At 36.0% G+C, this 21,662-nt stretch overlaps 1 protein-coding gene and 1 non-coding gene across 4 annotated transcripts in view; both read right to left on the minus strand.

Moving 5' to 3' along the window:
- TRPC5 (transient receptor potential cation channel subfamily C member 5) overlaps nt 1–21,662 on the minus strand; it is a 330,706-nt gene that overhangs the window by 42,529 nt on the left and 266,515 nt on the right. For all 3 annotated transcript variants that reach the window (XM_055121759.1, XM_055121760.1, XM_004606294.2), the window contains 2 exons: nt 17,873–18,195; nt 6,082–6,277 (listed from right to left, as the gene is read on the minus strand). In XM_055121759.1, coding sequence (XP_054977734.1) covers nt 6,082–6,277; nt 17,873–18,195 — 519 coding nt within the window. The remainder of the gene's footprint in view (nt 1–6,081; nt 6,278–17,872; nt 18,196–21,662) is intronic.
- On the minus strand, nt 8,788–8,921 carry LOC129400198 (small nucleolar RNA SNORA76). Its single transcript, XR_008627517.1, has one exon. It is a non-coding gene; the product is annotated as a small nucleolar RNA SNORA76 (small nucleolar RNA).

Here is a 21,662-nt window from a genome sequence, read left to right on the forward strand (position 1 = left end):
TGCAGCATTACTTCTGGAACTGGGGACATATATATCAGGAATAGTGGTTACAAGATGGTTATGTTTAAAGATGTGTCATAGTAATGGAAATAAGCAGGTTAAGCATATATATTTTTTTTGCTTTTTGGGTCACACCCAGCGATGCTCAGGGGTTACTCCTGGCTTTGCACTCAGGAATTACTCCTAGCAGCGCTTGGGGGACCATATGGGATGCCGGGGATCGAACCAGGGTCGGCCGCATGCAAGGCGAACGCCCTACCCGCTGTGCTATCGCTCCGGCCCTAAGCATATTTTTAAATGAAAAAATAATCTCTGCTAACTGTATAAAACAGCTTCAGCTATTGATGCTGGCTTTGTTCTCAGAGTGATTCTAGTGGCTTGAAGTGATCCCTGCTTCCCTATATATTGACAGTAGCTCAATAATTCAACTACAATGGAGTCTTCTTTGGCTTAGAGGTACAAATTGACCCAGAGTCATATAGTCACACTACATGACTCTGACTTAGAGATATAAATTGACCCAGAGTCATATAGTTCTGATTCCTACATATTGGGGAGTTTCTTAACCCTTCAGAGAATTGCTATTACCTGGGATTCCTCAGTTCTGCCCTAGAATATACACAAAAGATTCACAATACAGCACATTGACAACGGAATCCCTACTTATACCAAGTCATATCATGTCACCTTCTGACAGAGGAATGAGTGATATCCTATTTTTTTCTGATTTTTATCACATATCAGTGTTCTTCTTAGGATTGCATTTACTACTGAAATTGAAATGTTTTGAGTAGCAGCAAAGTTAATTATTGTTCTTTACTACTTAAACCGCTGGGAAGAAAGAGTAAAGAGAGGCTGTTAAAATCTCAGGGCTAGGATGAATGGTGACGTTACTGGTGCCTGCTCAAGCAAATCAATGATCAACGGGATGACAGTTATACAGTGATACAGTGATACTACTTAAATATACCCAGAGATGTTTTTGGAATCAGGTTGCCTGATCATTCCAGGAATATCAGAATCTCACTGATGATTAGTTCCAAATGGTAAGCACACTTTACTAGTGAATCCCGATACAGCAGATGGTATTAAGAATGATTTACCATGATTCCACATGTGTGAGATGATATAGACCCCATGAAAGCCATTTCCCCAAACCCCATAACTCAGGTCTTTCCCAAGTCTAAGTGCTTTATTCAGGTGTAGCAATTGGTGGAATTAAAACATAACTTACTACCATCAGGTGGAGACAAGAGAGCTGGAGTCGATGAATTTCCCCCTTCCTAACAAATGTCACTAAGTTCAGTAGGAGACAGCATAGCACTGCATTACGTGACAAGAAAATATCTCCCCTTTCCTTTACCATTAGAAGCAAAATCAAACAAGTTTCTCAGGGACAAAATGCCCCAGCATGGATATTGGAGGTTAGGATTCCATGCAGAGAGGTGGAAAACAAATCTGTATTCCTATGGAAGCATACACTAGGCATGGACATAGATCATTTCAGTGATCTACTAGTGTGTGTGTGTATGAGGGAGACAGTGAGAGTGAGAGAGAGATGAATCTAAACTATATTCCATTTCAAAAGCAGCAGATGATGGAGCCAGCAGGTAGTACCACTACATGGTATAGTTATCCCCAATTCTATAGGGCCCAAGCAGCATTCTCGGACCCCTGTGCTCAACTCCTGAGACTCATCAATGGAGCCTCCAGACCTCCTAAGCAGCACTTGGAATCCTGCCCTTCCTCCCCAGAACAACAGATGGGCAAAATTTTTAACAACCTTACAAGTTTTTTTCTGTTCATTTACTGCCATCTTGACATGCAAAACATAAATGCAAGCAGGGATATTAAAGACTGTTAATTCAGCCCTACAAATGTCCAAACAGTTCAACAGCAATTATCATCAAGGGAACTATACATCAAAATCACAAGTAACTCCTCCACTTGTTAGAATAACAATTATCAAACAGATGAGATAAAATGTGTTGGTGAGAATTAGGAGAAAGGAAAGACCATGTTATTGTTGGTGGAAATGTTAATTGGTATGGCAAGTTTCAGCATACTGAAAACAATATAGAGGTTACTAAAATTAAAAACTAAGAAGTGAGCCAGCAACTATGCTTGTGGGTATATATACAAAGGTAATGATATCACTATCTTGAAGAGGTTTGTATGCCTCATATTATTGATAATATTTATACACAATAGCCATGTCATTGAAATAACCAAGTTGTCTATTGATGATGACTGGATTAAAAAATGTGAACTAGAGAGATAGATCAACACGATTACTGCATGCTTTGCATGTAAGACTTGGGTTCAACCCCCAGCACTGCATGATTCTCAAGCATCATTGGAAACAATCCTCAAGCATAGAGCCACAAGTAGCTCCTAAGCACCAACAAATTTGGCCAAAAAATAAGGAATAAAGAAAAAAGAAAAAATAGAAAGAAATGGTATAGACACATACATGTATATGCGGATATTGTCAGATATATGTCAAAACAGTATAAACATCCTGTTTGAAGATAAATAATGTGCAGTGTGACCATAGTTAACAACACAGCATTGTATATTTGAAAGTCACTAAGAGATTATATCTTAAAAGTCCTCAGCAAAAACGGCAATTATGTGATGATGAAAGCATTAACTAACCTTATTATAGTAATACTTGTATAATATAGCACAACATATATGTATATCAAAATTTCATGTTCTATAACATCAAATACCCAGTGTTCTTAGTAAATTATACCTCAATAAAGCTGGAAAAATCTTATTTATTGATGAATTTTGGTTGAATAAGTGGAAGTCCCAAAATGAAAATCTTTTCACAGAATTATAAAGGAACCAGAATAAATCTGTTAACTCCTAATACGTATTTTTCAGTGTATTCCCTTATTTCCTACCTAAGTAGATACTTTTATATTCTACTTCTAAAATCTATTCCATTGAAAGAAATTATGCAGATCTACCTAGAAAACACATTTTGTTTCCTTTTACAGTTACAAAATGAAGTGTGTCACATGAAAAAGTGCTCTACATCACTAATCATCAGAGAGATGCAGATCAAAACAACCACGAGATACCACCTCACACCACAGAGACTAGCACACATCCAAAAGAACAAAAGCAACTGCTGTTGGAAAGGATGTGGGGAGAAAGGGACCCTTCTACACTGCTGGTGGGAATGCCGACTGGTTCAGCCCTTCTGGAAAACAATATGGACGACTCTCAAAAAATTAGAGGTTGAGCTCCCATTTGACCCAGCAATACCACTGCTGGGAATACATCCCAGAGAGGCAAAAAAGTATAATCGAAACAACATCTGCACATGCATGTTCATCGCAGCACTATTTACAATAGCCAGAATCTGGAAAAAACCCGAATGCCCTAGAACGGATGACTGGTTGAGGAAACTTTGGTACATCTATACAATGGAATACTATGCAGCTGTCAGAAAAAAGGAGGTCATGAATTTTGTATTTAAGTGGATGGGCATGAAAAGTTTCATGCTGAGTGAAATGAGTCAGAAAGAGAGAGACAGACATAGAAAGATTGCACTCATCTAGGGTATATAGAATAACAGAGTGGGAGACTAACACCCAAGAATTGTAGAAATAAGTACTAGGAGGTTGACTCCATGGCTTGGAGGCTGGCCTCACATTCTGGGGAAAGGGCAACTCAGAGAAGGGATCACCAACTATAATGTAGTCGAAGGCCATGTGGGGGAAGGGAGTTGCGGGCTGAATGAGGGCTAGAGACTGAGCACAGTGGCCACTCAACACCTTTATTGCAAACCACAACAGCTAATTAGAGAGAGAGAACAGAAGGGAATGCCCTGCCACAGTGGCAGGGCGGGGTGGGGGGAGATGGGATCGGGGAGGGTGGGAGGGATGCTGGGTTTACTGGTGGTGGAGAATGGGCACTGGTGAAGGGATGGGTTCCTGAACTTTGTATGAGGGAAGCGTAAGCACAAAAGTGTATAAATCTGTAAATGTGCCCTCATGGTGATTCACGAATTAAAAATAATTAAATTAATTAAAAAAATGAAGTGTGTCAGAAAGAAAAAAGATAAACACGAGATGATCTCACTAATATGCAGAGTACTAGGAAACAAAACAAGGTATTATACAGTCCCTAATGGAAACAACCTCGATATATAGTCAGCAACAGTGATCTGTAGGTGCTAAGGTGGTGGTGGGTAAGTGATCTTGGGATAATTGTGGAAGTATCCTGGCACTCTGATGTAGCAGTTCTGCAAGTATAAAACAGTAATATTTGTGTCCATGTTATATATCAATCTGCTATGGTCTGCTATAATATTGAACTTGTAAAGAAAACTTCATCCACATACTGTTGGCAGGGTAGAGGGTAAAAGTTTGTCACAGGAATTTATGGCACCTAAATTTATGTGCTAACTCCATAACTCTATGGTCACCCTGTAGTTCCCTGATAGACCCTGGAATTTGTTGGTGGCCATATATGTAGGTTCTCTGATAAGTAACAGAAAAGTGACCTGACTCTCAAGTATAAAACAAACCATTTTCTACCTTCCAGTGTATGACTATAAACATATTTTGTTCCCTTAATTTCCCATTAAGATGTGGGGTAGTGTTCTGTTTTATGACAGATTGCAGTTAATCTGGCATGCTATTAATTGACATACTGGAGTGCAGTTTTAGAGTATACATATAATTGTAGTCTTTGAGTCATTTGTTAAGGGTTAGGGACCCTGGCACACTACAGTGGACTTTGAATAAACTTCATGTTCTACTCTCCTGTTTTTGGTCTTGGCAACTCTTATTTTCAGGCAAACTCAGGTGAAACACTGTTGTGGATATATATTATATAAATAACCAAAAATTAAAATTAATTAAAAAGTTAAAATTTTATAAAAGGGTAGTGTCAAGGGTCTTGGGTACTTCATTGATAGTGAAAGTATGCATTGAAACCAAAATGTTAGTATTCTTGTTACCATGCTGCCAAAACTACAATAAAAATTTAAAAGTATATAAGCAGTCCCTTACTTCTTAAAAATTTTCTTACCAAAAATATGACCCTTATGTCTCCTGTTGCATCATAAACCCATTTCTCTTTTGTCTGTGCATAGTGTAACCAGATTACATGCTTACTACCACCAATAATATTTAGAAAATTAGGACAAAATGTATAGCTTCTTTAGATTAAATCATTCTTCTGTGTGAAACCAAATGTGAGAAATACTATCTCTAAAGGAAAGAAAGACTCAGGGATTTTCATTTTGTACCTTTGTGCCACAGCAAAATCTTTCAGTAACAGACGGACTCATGGGCGTAATAAAATTTATTAATAGTAGCTAAACTTCTAAATTTTATAACATATAAACAAGGAGTCAGAACTCTTTTGTTAATATTCTATTTCAAACACTGATAAGGAGATCATTGAAAAATAAACTGACATTGATATTTTTATTGGCATCAAAAGTCTGAGCTGGGACTAGAATTCCATATCCTATAGATTTGTCTTTTCTAGTGTAGAGTAATAAACACAACTTATCTAAATATTAAAATGAGTAAAAAGTAGACTCAGTGATGGATTCTAGTTAAGTGTGTCTCAAAATGGATAGCTGTTTACTCATATATCCTAATCAAGGAATGTTACTTTCTGAGAATGTTGTCTTTGGCAGTGCAAAGAAGAGAGGAATATGTATGTAGTGAAGTGAAAGATATGGTCCTCCTGCCTCGAGAACAAGACAATTTAGTCAATCCCAGAGATTAATGAGATCGTGTTATAGCAAAAATGTGTTCAGATCCCCAAACTCTCCTTACAAAGGCAAGTCAAGAAAAGAAATCCAGATATTTAACAAGTAAAACAAATCCCCTTATAAACTACTAGAACATCCTCAGAGATTACTGACAATGGAATAAGAACCCAAGCTGAGTTTCCTATGAACAACATAATTGTTTAACATCTGAGATCGGTAATGTTAAATAATTGAGGCAGACATTCATTGAGCTTCCAGAATTGCCAGTGTGCTCCATGCCAATGTGACTACTGAAACTAAAGTAGCCACCCTTATAATACAAAGCTACTCACGGCAATAAGCTGGTAGGAGTTGTTCATCATGGCGATCAGCATGTTAAGCAGCACTACCAGGGAGATGACATTGTATGTCCCAAACATGGTAGCTCCCACAAACTCTGTAAACTCGTGCCTGGCTTTCACATTGGTGACATAGAGATTTAAAAGGCCAAATACAGACCAGAAGAGTGACTGAAGTGTTTCAAAGAGCCTAAGAGAGATGAAAGACCAAGTTAGTTAATTGTCTCCTAGACAATTTAAGAACAAGAGAGAACATGTTAGATGATCTTAATGAAGGAGCTGTCAGATTGGCACCCAAGGCATAGATTGATGATTTCACATATTTTGATCTCTTTTTACTACAAACCAGTAAGGTAAATTTATTACATTTTTGTGTCTTATGCTTTGTCCTTTCACCTGGAATATCTCTATATTTTCTCAAGTCTAAAATATCCTGCAGTTTTCCAATACCTATTTCAAAGTCTCCTTCTTTCACCAAACATCTTTATCTTTAGGATTTGTGACTTACAGTAAATATAGTGGTTAAGAATATGGTGGATGGGCTATACTACATTGGGTTAAAATCTCAGCTCTGCAACTTGCTAGCTGAGTGGATGTGAGCAAGTGAATTTTTCTGATACTTTTATGCTTTCACAGAGCCCATATTGGTGGAAGCTAAATTTCTAGAGGGATGTAAGGACTCTTGAATAAATGTCACTTGTAGATTACTTGCAATGAGGTGTTAATTTAAAATTATTGACAACTTAACACATAAACATATTAAATATTTTATAAACATTATGATCCTGATTAAAACTTTATTATTACTGCTGAAATGGACTGATTTGTCCCACAGTGTCAGTGTGGAACCAGAATTCAAATCCAGGTATATCTTAGCAGCTCAATCTACCGTATTATATTATGTCTCATAACTGCACAAATTTATATTTATTCTTTTTGTCTCATATCCAAATATATGACTTTTCAATGATATGTTTTTTAACTTTTATTGAGATTCTGTGGTTTACAATATTATTAACAATGGTTTCTCATGCACATAATTCTAAAACCACACTCATCACCAGTGTACCTGTCTCCCTTCCCAAGGATCTCAATCTCCATCAATCCCCCTTCCCAATTCAATTGTGTGGATCTGTTTCCCAATACATTGCCTTTGTACCTTTGCTGCTATCTCGCTGTGTATCTTTGACTCCCACATATGACACTGATCACTCTGTATCTGTCCTTTTCCTATTGACTGACTTCATTCAGTATGATATCCTCTACCTCCATCCATGTTGCTACAAATTGCATGATTTTTAAAAATTTCTTAGAACTGTATAGTATTCCATAGTGTCTATCCCCCAAACACAAAAAAATAGAAATTTGAAAGCATACATGGATACCTATGTTCATCACTACGCTTAGTAAAATAGCCAAGAAAACAAATAAAAGCAAATGGATCAATGATATGTTTTTGATGCTAAGAGTTTCTTTTGACTCATGTTAAAAGAATTTGTGCATACAGCAATAAAATGCAGCCAGATCATGGGTATTACAAATCAACCTTTACTCAAGCATATGGATGAGATACAGGACATACAAAATGATAAATTAATATCAATGCACTAAAAAATTATCAATGCACTGTAGTTCAATGAGAATTGTGTTGAGTCCAATGTAGTTTGAAATGATTAGTGGTTGGTCTTAGGCTCGTTTAAGGAGCTGGTAAAAGTTATAAATATTCCCTTAGCCTGTGAATGGTCTTCTAGACCTTTGTTTGTTTGCTTTAATATCACTGAGCTATCAACTCAAATGTTACTTCTTGAGAGAGGTTTTACCTTGTCAGTTATTTTATCTACAGTAGTTGCACTGACTATTATTTTGCCTATTATATTGTTTAATTACTTCTGTTACCCTTGAACCTCCATAAAGTTATGTAAAATAATGTGTTTAAATGTTTATTTGCTGGTCCCAGGGACACCACCAGGAGTGATCCTTGAGTACAGCTCCAGAGTAAGCCTGAGAACTGCTGGGTTTGATGCTCCACCTAAATGTTTATTTTCTGTTCTTCACTACTAGAATGTAAGCACAATGAAAGCTGAAATATACAACTATATTTTCCTGGCATTCAATAGTCATTTTATAATATTTATTAAATAATAAATAGATCAGTTAATTTTATCACTGTTTTTTGTTGCTATTTGCATTGGTTTTTGTGGTGGATCCGCGGTGATGCACAGGGTCTTTTTCTGGCTGTGCTCCAGAGATCATGTAGTGATGGTAGTTGAACCGAGGCCTCTAGTATGCACAACATGAGCTCCAGCCCATGGAACTATCTCTCTCGAGCCCTATTCCTATTATCATTATTATCATTAGAGTAAATGTAGAAAATTCCAGTTCCACTGACAGTTATATAATCAGTAGACTTCTCAGAAGAGCTTAACACATTTTAATGAAAATTGTACTCTGCACTGACCTACCAGGGGCCCTCCTTCAAAGTTGCCTGGGTAACCAGCACATAGTGCTGTACAACCTAGTAAATAGTTCTCTCATAATTATATTTAACTTCCACAGTCCTCCTGGTGTCCAGTTTCTTATAAACTAACCTAGATGCAACACATTCACTCCTTAACTGATGAAAGTGTCAGTTGATGAATGATTTTAAAATCTATACTAAGAGAAGAGTTTGAAATTTATTATTTCCCACCCCTCTGACTAGCATGTTGCTCGCGGTTTAATGGGCCACTGGCAAGGAGGGCTAGTGGCCCTAGTTAGCCGCGAGCCTTTGCTCTACGCTGCTGACTGACCCCTGGGGCCACGTGCAGGCTCCCTGGGGGCTCTAAAGACAGCGCCGAGAGTTTAAAGTTTAGGGACAAGGACACATAAACTAGGAATCAGTCCCAACATAGGATCTGAATTTCTAGGAGACTAAGAATATGATCCAGGCAATACAATGCATTGCAGAGTCAGGCGGAGGGTCGAAAATTGGGAAAGACATGGGATTCAAGATTCTAGCTTTGCCAAGAGAGCAGGAAAGAGAATTAACTGAATAGAAAGGAAACTTTGGAGAAAGCGGTAAAACCATTCAATATTTCACAGGTTGTGCTTTGGTAAACCAAATAAAACTGAAGTGTGACCATCTTTTGGACCCCATTCTTTTACACTCTTTTTTTTCTTTCTTTTACACTCTTATAACAGTCTTATAGTGCTTTGCTTTCTCATTTTGCTATTCCTTTGATAAGCTTATATCTTTGGATGGAATGTTCCCAACTTTTAGGTTAATTTCTCCCAAAGTTGGTGATTACTTACCTCTGGAAGGGCACTGGAACCATCGTCAGGGCCATAGGAGCCTCCAATGCAACTGGGAAACACTTTCTGTTTGCTTAGAGAAGATTTATTTCTAGTGGGTGACTGAATGATTTTTTCTAAAGGGGTGTGATATGTCAAATAAGTTTGGGAATGTATACTCTGCTCTCTAGTTCCTTTCTGTCTCTTTCCTTAAACAACTCTTCCTTGACCCACCTTGTTCAGCTGAAGTTCAGTTTCATGTAGGAGCTTACCCTGACAACATTTCCTACAACGTGGGAAAGCACATAAACCACCATAGAGAAAGTAGAGGGAACTGATTAACAGCACATCTTTAGTTTCCTCTGCTTTATTTGGATAAGTTACATAACCTGCTTAAACTTTGTTACATTTTGATTGATAAAATAAATACTAATGAATAGCATTTTATTATACTCTAGTATGCGTTAAATTATTTGATATTTACTGTTTCACATGCATTGTAATCTTTGGTTCTGAAAAATCCTATAAAGTAGCTAATATCCTATCTTTTCAGATGAAAACCTGAGGTGTGCAATGTTCATATGGGTATACCACGGCAGAGGTAGCATTTGTACTCAATTTTTACAACTTTAGAACGCACACACATTTAACCATCCTTATGGTAGCACATATATGCACTAAGCACAGTGCTTTGCAGGTAGTAAACATTAATAATGACAGTTATTTACTTGAGTTCTCTATTAAATCATAAACATCTTGAAAATAAAACCCATCTCGTTTAGTATCCTTATCTGCTATATAAAAATAGCTTAATAAATATTGAATAAATATCTGTATAAAACAAAACAATCATAGAGCCAAGGGAAATACAAATGAGAGGTAGGTATGTATAGTAATAGTAATGCTATGAACTAGAATTAAGGAGACAAGTTGGAGACCATGAATAATAGCCTTTAAACTTGGTCAAAATAAAAAGAGATTCCTATGGGGTCCAAATTTGGATGAATAAAATGGGATAACATGGAAATTACCACACAGTGATAGTAGTCATAAACAGATGGTGGTGGTCTATAGGGAATAAACACTTAGGTCATGACTCACATTTAGTATAAATAATAATTATTATAATTAATAATTATAATTATATGATAATTAATATAATAAACATTATAATAAAATAATAAACAATCATAACGATATGATAAATCATAATTCTATAATAAAATAATCATAATAAAATATAACAATCATAAATAATTATGACAAAATAATTATTATATAATTATAATGATTATTATGATATAAAATAATTATTACAATCAATAATTATTAATAATTAATGATTAATTGTATCAATAAGTATAGAAACTTTATGTAGCTAGTTTTATAAATCTTTATAAAACAAATATTTTATATAGTCTAGCACTCCTGGATAAATTATGACTAGGAATTTGATGCTAAGATTGAAATCCTGAGTGCCACAAAATCTTCTTGACTGGTTCAGCCTATTTAGCCACTTTTATCATAATTTCTCCTTTTCTAAATTCATAGCATAGTTGTAAAAATTAAATGACTTAACTCATGTAAAGCTGGACCTATAACTCAAGAAGTATGATTTAGTTATATTACTTTTATTAATATTATGCCTATATATAAACTTGATTTCTTTGGAATTATTTATTTCCTTAAAATTGTTATACATTTTCATACATAGTTCCACAGGGTTGCAGTCTTAGTATATGTACAATTTTTTATGCTTTTAAAAATTGCACATTTTTGGTATGGCACTGTGATATATATAGCAACTTCACATATCATCTTAATACCTGTTCAGAATTCTCAGAGAATATCAGTTTGTCTAACAGTTTTTATCTGTGCTTTGGATGGGGCCACAGAACAGGCAGCAAGATTCTTAGATCTTCATATGACATGGGACTGCTAATATATTGGATGACAAGATCAAGACTCAGAAATAATTTCAACAGCTTTGGGTCGTAGGATAGAACTAAAGAATGGAATTTAATAGGGATCAGTGTTGTGCTCTGCTCTTGGACCAAGGCCTTAATATTGGATGAGGGAACTAGGATACAGTCCAAAGGTTTATGCTGACAACAAGCTGAAAGTGGATCAGAAGAGTGATGGTTAACCAGATTCTTCACATGTAGAGAACAGAAGCAATGGATTTCATAGAATTACAGATAGGATTGCCATTGGACTTTCACTTAATTGTTTAATATGCACGCTGATTACTTTTATGTCTTGGCCCCTCTGTGGTCAGTACAAGACTTGCTAAGGTGGGACTCTCATGATAGGTGAGGCTGCCAGTGATCAGAATACAATTTATATATTGATATGGAGATATTCTGAGAATGCCATGAGAAGCCTAAAAGAAGACTGTAATGGAAAATGGGATTGAAATGGGTAATAAAAGGGTGCATTTTTGTAGTAGTAGTAGTTACTTGGGAGGCTGAGTCATGAGGATCACTAACACCCATTAATTGTGTTAATTATTGGCTGTACTGTTATGGAGTCCACACTAATTTTGGTATAATTATGGTGTCCTTCAAAGAGTGGGAGCCAATCAGGTCGTCTAATAAGTGAATCAGCAGGCCCAGGTCAGAAATAGATCATGTCACAACCCCAATGCTGATCAAGAAAAGGCTTAAAACGAAAATACAGCTTAAGAATTTATTAGACCAACCAGGAAGAAATGGGAATTTCAAGAAAAGGAATATGTATGTGATATGTAAAAGCATATAGGACTAAGGTATTCATCTATAGTTAGAAGAGCAAGATGTTGATTATGGAGGAAGGGAATGAGAGGCTGGACGGGAAGGGAGGGATCAATATTATAAAGGTCCTGAATGCTATGGGGAATTGGCTGAATTTTATACTCAGGTACCTGATGCTCATGAAACCAGAAGGTGTCAGGATGAGACGGGTATTTAGAAAGAAACTTTTAGGTGGCAGATGAGAAATTGTTTGGAGGGGAGATAAGACTAGAAACTGGGAGACCAGTTTTCTTTCAGTCATTCTTGGGAGAGATAATTTAGACATGAACTGATGTGGGGGGAATGCATTCAAATGTATTAAATATAAATAGCATATCTCTGTGTTAGGATGCATTGTTTTAGGTAAAGGGTTCTGGAGAGTTACAAATGACTCTGGATTATGTGGATGTCATTTATTAAGATAAAAAACTAAGGTGGAAGGAAATAGGTTTATCATGGGAATATGAAGATAGGAATTGACTAGTAGGAATTTTGTACTGTGGTTGGAAAATAGAGACGGGGCAAGACCTTGTAAGGCGACAGAGGACCAACAAGTTACTTCTTGTCAATTTTGTCTCTTTTTCATCACAAATGCTATGCCTCAGAATGATTATACTTTTCCAAAGGCTTCTCTGGACAGTGTATAAGAGCAAGATATTCCAAGTTTGAAGTGCTGAACCCAAATCATCAATAGTACTATTATATATCATGCATAAGAACCTTGAAGTTCTCTTGAGGTGCTAAAGCTTTTTTTCCTTTTTAAGACAAAGGAAAAAAATAGAATCTCTAGAGAATAAGAAGGAAAAGGATGATAATAAACAGTTGCCATACCTTATACCAAGTATGTAAACAAGCTCACTCCCCTGTCTCTTAAAAGCTATCTTTCTGTCATTGAGCAGCATGAATTTTAATTGTAAGTATTTTAAGTGTGCAACTTAAGATATCAAAAAATCCACATAAATCTCAGACCTCAATGCAGTATTGAAATCAATCACTTGGAGTAAAGTTGAGGTAACATTTTTATTTATTTGGCACCAATATGATGATGCTTCTTTATATGTCAAACCTAATATATAGTTTTGTATATAACAATTATCTATTCTTGTTTGTTGTCTCCAAATTTGCAAGGAGACATTTCATAAACTTCCTCATTCCTCATTAGGGTTTTAATAAAAGGGTAATTGGAAAAGAACTGATTTCCTGAAGATACCTTGAATTCAGGTGTAAAGTTCTGTCAAATAATTTGGTGGGAACAAATGCAGTACCCTGGTCCTCAAGTCACTAAAATGTCTTTATACAGAAAACACATTAATATGAGTTGTATCAATGGAGTAATTTACAGAAATATTTCTCATCAAGAGAAACAAGAGAAAGTGACTAGTTTTTATGACATACTTGTTGACAACCAAAATAGACATTTATGTTTCTTTTCCAACTTGGGTCTTTTTTCCCCTTTTACATGGCTCTGTTTTCCTCCTTCCAAGATTTTACCTTGAGTTAGTGGAAGAAAAGTAAAGGATGTGACCTAATAGAGGGGGTGGGTTCTGTAAAATGAGAAACAATATTTTTGAAATTCTGTTTATTAAAATACTACCTTGAACACATTTAAGAAACATACTCTTTTAGTCTAAATCTCAAATTCTGAATCTTAAATTCTGAATGAAGGAACCTTTCAAAATGTGTCCCAGCACTTCCAAAACTCAATTGATCAGAGACTCTTTTTATGTCTGCTAACATCACCTTGAAATATGGTTATTTATATCCCATTTTAGAAAATATTGCCAGAAATATTTAGAGATAAGCTAGGCAGTGTTCTTTTCTTTCTTTATGTTGGTGCAAGATGGGGTCAAACAGAAACACTTTTACCCTCCTTGATGTTTGTTATTGAATATCCTTCTAAAATGAGTTCACCAAACTGTTTACTTTATAGAGTTAAAGATTAATAAATGGTCTTAATTTAACAAATAAGATTTTCTTCATGACTTTGGTATCATTGCTTTAAATACTAGAGAGTAGTGCCTCTGTACAGAAACTGTGGTGGGGTTGGGCAAGGTGCCTTGCACCTTATTACACACCATGGTAAGCCTAGGACAGGCACTGGAACCTGGAACCTGGGATCCATAGTAACCCTGGGGCAGCTCTTATAACTTAAACCTTCTGATACATACTTCTTTTCTTTATCTATTTTCCCCAACAGTAATTTGTCAGAAAATAAAATCTATTCCCGAGATTGAGGGTTCTGAAGAAGCAGAAGTTGAATTTAAAAAGAAAAAGGAACTTCCTGAACCTGGAACCAGTGGATTTATGGACTGAGAGTAATCAACTGTCTTCTGTTACAAGTGTTCAGAGGAGACATTTCTAATACCTATTTGGTACCCTTTGACACATATGAAATATTTAATTAATCACAGAAACTGAGTGATCTCTGACATTGCCTCTAATCTTCTTCACTTTGTAATTTACTCCTGACAAACACAGTGTAGTTTCATTAAGAGGCAGTAATGGATTTTTAACTTAAGCTCCAGTCTAGGTTCCACACAGGACTGCGACACAGAGAATTTGTCCCTGTAAGCAAGACAGTTTCTATTAAACTCAGGGCAGACTCAGCCAATATTATTGGTTTCCATTCAGCATGTTCATGTAACATGAAAGGCAAATTTAAATTCACATGTGTTCTTTTTTGTAGTACTAAGTAGGTGACAAGTTACTAGTCAGATATAACATCCATCTCCATAATACAATAAAATCAGGTAAATAAGACACAACTTCATATATAGTCTGTTCACATACTCTAGTACTCTTACATATGTTTACTTTAATTTTATCAACTCTTAGGTTCTATCTCTGAGTTTTATACTTATCAGTAGACTTTGGTTTTGCAATACTATGAAAAAAGAGGTTTCCAGTATGACATGATAGCCATTTTCATAAAATATCCAGATATATTAGTTATGTAAAGCCAGCTCTAATAGTTAAATAGTTTGCATAATCTTATCCAGTTTTACATTTTTTATGTTCTCTCAATCTAACTGTAGATTAAAGTCCTACCCAAGATAGGGCTTTATCAACAAATAGTTAATGGAATTCCTGTAAACTTCTCTATGTCCTGATCATTTTACCTATGAATTTGCAAAATTCTTTTGTTCCTCAACCATGAATCAAGCTCAAGAACCCTTCTCCATGTGTTAAAATTTGACCTTATTTATCAGCTTAACCACCACCACTGGTCAAATTTCTAGCTGTAATTTAGACCTGCAGGGCATTTTAAATTTATTTGAACTGACGTAGAAAGTGGACTTGAGCCCTTGTATATTGGAGACCAATCAGGTGTCCCTTATGTTCACCCAATCTTTGGTCACACTGTTTTGAAAACCTTTATCTTAATCTCATCAATGACTGTTTCATCAAAAGAGTTCCATGCTGCTAGGATGAGCCCTGCAAATACCTCTGTTTCCTCTATTTTTCATTTCTATCAGTTTATGCTTTATTTGATTTATTCCTTAATAATTGCTCAAAATTTTCCATTTTGTTTTATGGAATCCTTTGACTCTCCCCTTAACTTTTTCCAGTTCTCTAATTAATTTAATGTTTTATTAGCATCTCTGAGGTTCCAGAAGGAAGATGATAATGCAAATTCAGTAAGGTTTCTTGAACTGTCCCTCAGTTTTGCTGTAATAAGGCCCTATGGGGTGTCCCTGTGAAACAGACCCCCTTAACTACAGCATTTACCATGCCCTGAGTAATGCATATATTCAGTGGGTGGATACTGGTCATTAGGAAACCAGTTCCATGTGGCTTGCTTACAAAGCATATTAGCACTTCATTTGGGGTGCTTCACCAGGCTGACAGAAAAAAATGCTATGTCTGAATAATGCATGGCTATCTGTGATAGCTCCAAAATTAGCTGTGTATCTAAACCCCAAACATGCAATTCCATTGTTCATTGTTCACAACATAATAACACATCTCCTAAATTAGGTACGCTCATAACCCAATTAGTAGAAGTTATTTGGGAAGCTGATGATGCTGAGCCCCAGAATAAAACCGCCATTTCACACTATATCTCCTGGGTATTGTAGTTTCTTAGTTTTGTCTTTCCCCTACATTCCTGTGTATGAGAGGTTTCTGCTATCATAGTATATTTCCCTTGTCTGGTGGCTTTGATGTAGTGGCCTAACCTCAATAGGCCCAAATCTGAACTTGGTTTAGCATTAAGGCCCAACCTAGAACTTTCACTTAATTCTATTTTAATTGTTATGAATAATAATAATAAACAAGGGCTTATAGATTAGCATGCTGCTTTTTAAATTTTTTAAAAAAATTTTATTGAATCACTGTGAGATAGTTACAAGCTTTCATGTTTGGGTTACAATATCACAATGATCAAACACCCATCCCTTCACCAATGCACATTCCCCAGCACCAATATCCCGGGTATACCCCCCCTTTCCAACCCTTCACCTGCCTCTATGGCAGAAAATATTCCTCATACTCTCTCTCTACTTTTGGGCATTATAAGATTAGCATGCTCTTTAAATTGTGTTTGTATGACCAATGAGTCAATAATGCCACAAGAATCAGGCTTATTATTTCTAAATTTTGTTACAAAATTTAGACGTTTCAATTTTTTCCAAAGCTTGTTGTGCTCATCTACTTGGAAGCTTTTCATGATCTATCCTTTTTGCACTTGTATGGACACTTAATTACACAGGCACTGCTGATTAAATCATTGGCCATTGGTGATTGAACTGTGTCCTTTGTCCTCTATTCCCGGCCTTCAGGGAATAGAAGGAACTAAAAGTTGGAACTGTTGGAACTAAAAGTTCCAACCCTTTAATCATTTGGTTGGCCACACTGGCAACCAGCTTCATTCCTTTGGTAGGACCTCAAAGTTAGCTTGCCTAATAAAACAAAAGACACCGTCATTGTTCTTATAATGGATTTATTTGTTTTTATGACCAAAGTAGGGCTTGCTCCTGACTCTATGCTCAGGGATCACTCGTAGTTGTGCTCATAATACCATGTATAATGCCAGGGATTGAACTCAGGTTGTCTATCCACAAAGCTAGCATTCTACCTGTTATACTATTTATCTTTTGCAATTACAAGAGAGTTTTACAGATACATTAAAATACTCTTGCATAATGCTTTTTTTGTACTTAATTTGAAATGAATAATTAAGTTCTGATAGTCACTTGTTTAGAGGATTATCACTGCTGTTTTATTTTCTTGGTAAATGATACTTTTGGGGGTGATAAATTTATTCCTGTTCCACCAGTTCACTAAAATATGGGATATGAGCACATATTATTCAGAACTCTTTAGTGAGTTCTTGTGAACCTCTGTCTTCATTTTTTTCTTCCACACCTGAGTCCACTTCTTATAGTTCCTTTATTAAGGATAGGGTCTTCTTTCACTTCAAGCTCTGCTAGTTCATCTATAGTGAGCTATATAGGTATTGTCAAAAGCAGTGACAAAGCTCTGAACTGAAAGTAGGGCAAAGAAAGATAAGGCAGAGGGGCTGGAGCAATAGCACAGCGGGTAGGCATTTGTCTTGCATGCGGCCAACCCGGGTTCAATTCCCAGCATCCCATACGGTCCCCGAGCACTGCCAGGAGAGTCAGGAGTAACCCCTAAGCATTGCCGAGTGTAACCCCAAAAGCATAAAATAAAAGTAAACTAGAAATTTTAAAAGAGAAAGATACGGCAGAATAAAAAGCAATAGAAGAGATGGGGAGTCTTACGTGGAGAAGGCATTGTTCTGTTTTTCACACCGGATCCCTTTGCAGTTGTTAGGCTCATCGATCGCTTTGGTCTCATAATAAAAGTAAAGCTGGTTCAATCCATTGGCAAAAGCCAGCAGTACCAGGCAGTAGATAAAGAGGAATTTGAGGATATCAAGCAGCATGCGCCCCAAAGAAATCTGCAGAGGCCCTAAGTGGGAGTTGGCTGTGAACAGGGATATGAGACGCAAGGAACTTAAAATGTTGGATATCGCAAAGAGTGCTTCTGCAATCAGAGTTGGGTGCCACATTTCCCATTCTTCCCTTGGACGAGAACCATTATACTGAAAGAAACAAGTGCACAAGAGGAAAGTTACAGTGAGCATTTATAAAACTTCCCACTTCCCATCCTTCTATGATAAAATGAATCAACCAAAGTATGCACCAAGCATTCCTTTTTAGTATATGTACTGTAAGTCACTGTTTGGATTATTTCCCCCACTTAATCAATGTATGATGCTACTCTTTCTCCTTCTCCCACTTCCACATACTAAAAATGTGTCCTGCATATAGATAGAGAAAAATGAACTTTGAAGTAACAATCTGGAACAACCTCCTGTGGTTTGTCAACAGACATTTTTTAACTAAATTCGCCAGATTGTTGGGCAACGCCACTAGAATAGTGCAACTGGTATACTCAAGGTAATGGAGACAGATCACTCAGCTTCTAAGTGAGATTTCAAATCAGATATATATCCTCAACACTCGCCTCCCATTTTTTTATCTGAACATTCCAGACAACTTGCCGTTACTGTAGCATAGTCAACCTTCTCGGTGCAACATTAATCCTCACTTCCCTGATAATTGCAGTTGGGGTCAAGAAAGAATATCCCTATAGGGCCATTATTCAGAGTTTTATGATGAAATATTTAGCTGTATATCATGTACTCCAAGCTGTTTCAAATGGTATGTTAACCTTCAGGTAGTATCACTGTCACCCCGTTGCTCTTCGATTTGCTTCAGCGGGCACCAGTAATGTCTCAATTGTGAGATTTGTTGTTACTGTTTTTGGCATATTGAATACGCCACGAGTAGCTTGCCAGGCTTTGCCATGCAGACAGGATACTCTCGGTAGCTTGCCGGGCTCTCTGAAGAACAGAGGAATCGAACCTGGGTCGGACATGTGCAAGGCAAAAGCCCTGCTTGCTGTGCTATCCCTCCAGTCCTTTCAGTAACAACAAATCTCACAGCAGAGATGTTACTGGTGCTTGTTCAAGCAAATCGATGAGCAATGGGATGATAGTGATACAGTGATACAGTGATTGTCCATACCACCTGGCTCCCTCTGCCACTCCACTTGCATGCAAATAGTTCAGGTAGTAAATTTAGTATTATCTCATCAGGTGGTGATTTTTATTGTTTCTTTGATAACCCTACAAGTTAGAATGTCCCTCTAGGAAAATGAGGGAACAGACTATTGAAGAAGTTAAAGAACACTAATTTCTAGGGTTGGTTGTACACTTCTATCACATTCCTGTATTTTTAGCTCTTGGAATATTGGGGGTAACCTTGTAGAAACATGACTTCCTTATGAAACCTGAATTTCAATTTTGGCTTTGTAATATAAAACAGACTATATCTCTCAATTTCACCATAGCAAAAAGATATTTACACTTACTCATCACACACATTTGTAGCTATGTATACATATGCAAAAGTCTGAAATCTATAGCTGAAATGTTATAGAAATACAAGAAATTGCTTATTACTTTCCTAAGACAGAAGTAGAATTTTGTCTGGCATCCAATCCGAACCATATTGCCTTGAGCTCTAATCTAAATATCACAATTTCTTAGGGCTAAATATTAACAATTTTCCTGAGAAATGCTGCATTGAGGGCCAAATGACTGTGAAAGCATTTCTAAATTTTATTTACTTCCAAAAACCCGAGGAATTCAGTGATGTTAAAATCAGTTGGAGTATCCAATATACTTTACTTGTGCTTCTGTTTCAGAGAGACCTTAGGTAACCAATAAATTTATATACTTTTGGCCAAAAATATATTCTTACACTTGTCTGTCCATTTTTCTTTCTGCTTTATTGTGAGGGGTAGGTATTATTATACCTGATTTAGTGAAATCAAAAATATCAGTGATTGATTTAATATTACACAGGTGTTGATGGTAAAGCTAGAAATAAAATTTAAGTATATAATACAAATTTTAGTACAAATAATACAAATATTAACAGCACATATGTTAAGCAGGCTCTTAAAGATTGATAGGTGTATAAGATATGTGGGGGTTCTTTGCTGTAAACAAAATAAACCTATGTTTTCAAGCAATGAATCATCATTTAGAATATATAACTAATATGTTATATGCATAACTAGTATAATTAATAATTTAGGATTTCTTATGTCAAAAACAAATATAACCATAGGTAAGTTTTCTCTCCATGGGAGTATTTGTATGAATTTTTAGTACTTAGAAATTCCCTGGGAAACTTAGGCTTTGCATATAAATCTTTGAAGACAAAAATTATGGAGTACAAACTAATGAACTTGAACTAATTTAACATAGATTTTATCAAAATCATTTTTTCAAGGACCAGATTTTATACACATATGCAAATGTGTATGTGTATATGTGTGTTTGGGGCTATTTCCAATGGTACTCAATCCTGACTCTGTGTACAGAGATTACTCTTGACAGTGCTTGGGGGACCATATGCAGTGCCAGGATTGAACTGGGGTCAGTCTTTCAAGCTTAATAATGTGTTAAAGTTCTACATGGTTTTACATTAAAATATGCTGTTACATGGGATAGGAATTAAATGTTAGAAGCCACTGTATTCTTTGATATTATTTATCACAGGCAGAATCTAAAGTACAGAGAATTAGAAGGACTGTCTATGGTAATCTAGCTCATGGTTAAATTTTATTGTCTGTGGTAATATGACTTACAGCAGGGTTTTCAATCAAACTTCCCAATTCTTAAGTTAGTAATAATAGAAGAAAAATGATTTCCTATAATCATTGAAATAGAATTCAGCCAAAAATATATTTCTATATTTTAAAGGGGTAGGAATTTTACTCTATCAACTTAAAAACATAAATAGGGACTGCTAATGTGGGTACTCAGTAGTGATAAAGTTGCAGAAGAGTTGGTTAAAAAGAGGCCAGTTCAGTGAGCATCAAATTTCATATTTAGTCTGTACACGGGAGGTAAGGTGTAGTGAATTAAATCAAGATGGTGCTGGCCTCGAAGACAAAATAATTACTTTCCATTTGTAGGGTTGTTTGGGGGTTTTGAGGCTAAGTGTTATATATACATTTGGCTCTTTAGAATATTTTGATGTATCCCTTTGTTTTCTTATTATATACTATGTGAGGTAGTGATTATTTGTAGACTATATAGCAGTTAGCTAGTTGTAGTCTGTGTGAAGTAATAGACTATTGTTACAGATTTGTTATAGAGTGTGTGAGGTAGTATGTAACTACTTTTCTCATCTGATAAATGACCTTGTATAAAGCTAGCTTTATATAATTTAGCTGGTTTCTATATTCATTTAATATAACGGTGATCTAAAATATTTCAAGGCGCTTATGTACTTGCTCTTATAGATTTGATATATAGATATTGGACGAACCTATTCGGAAAAAATTCTCTCATACTGGTTAGGCCCTATTAATGATTGGATCACAAACCCTATTTATTATTTCTCATTGAAAATCCAAAATGTGTTTTCAGCATGTCTCGGTGATAAAGTTTCCCTTTTTGAAGAAGACTCCAACTCCTTAGCAAATATC

Source organism: Sorex araneus, chromosome X (assembly GCF_027595985.1).
Source record: "Sorex araneus isolate mSorAra2 chromosome X, mSorAra2.pri, whole genome shotgun sequence".
NCBI lineage: Eukaryota > Metazoa > Chordata > Mammalia > Eulipotyphla > Soricidae > Sorex > Sorex araneus.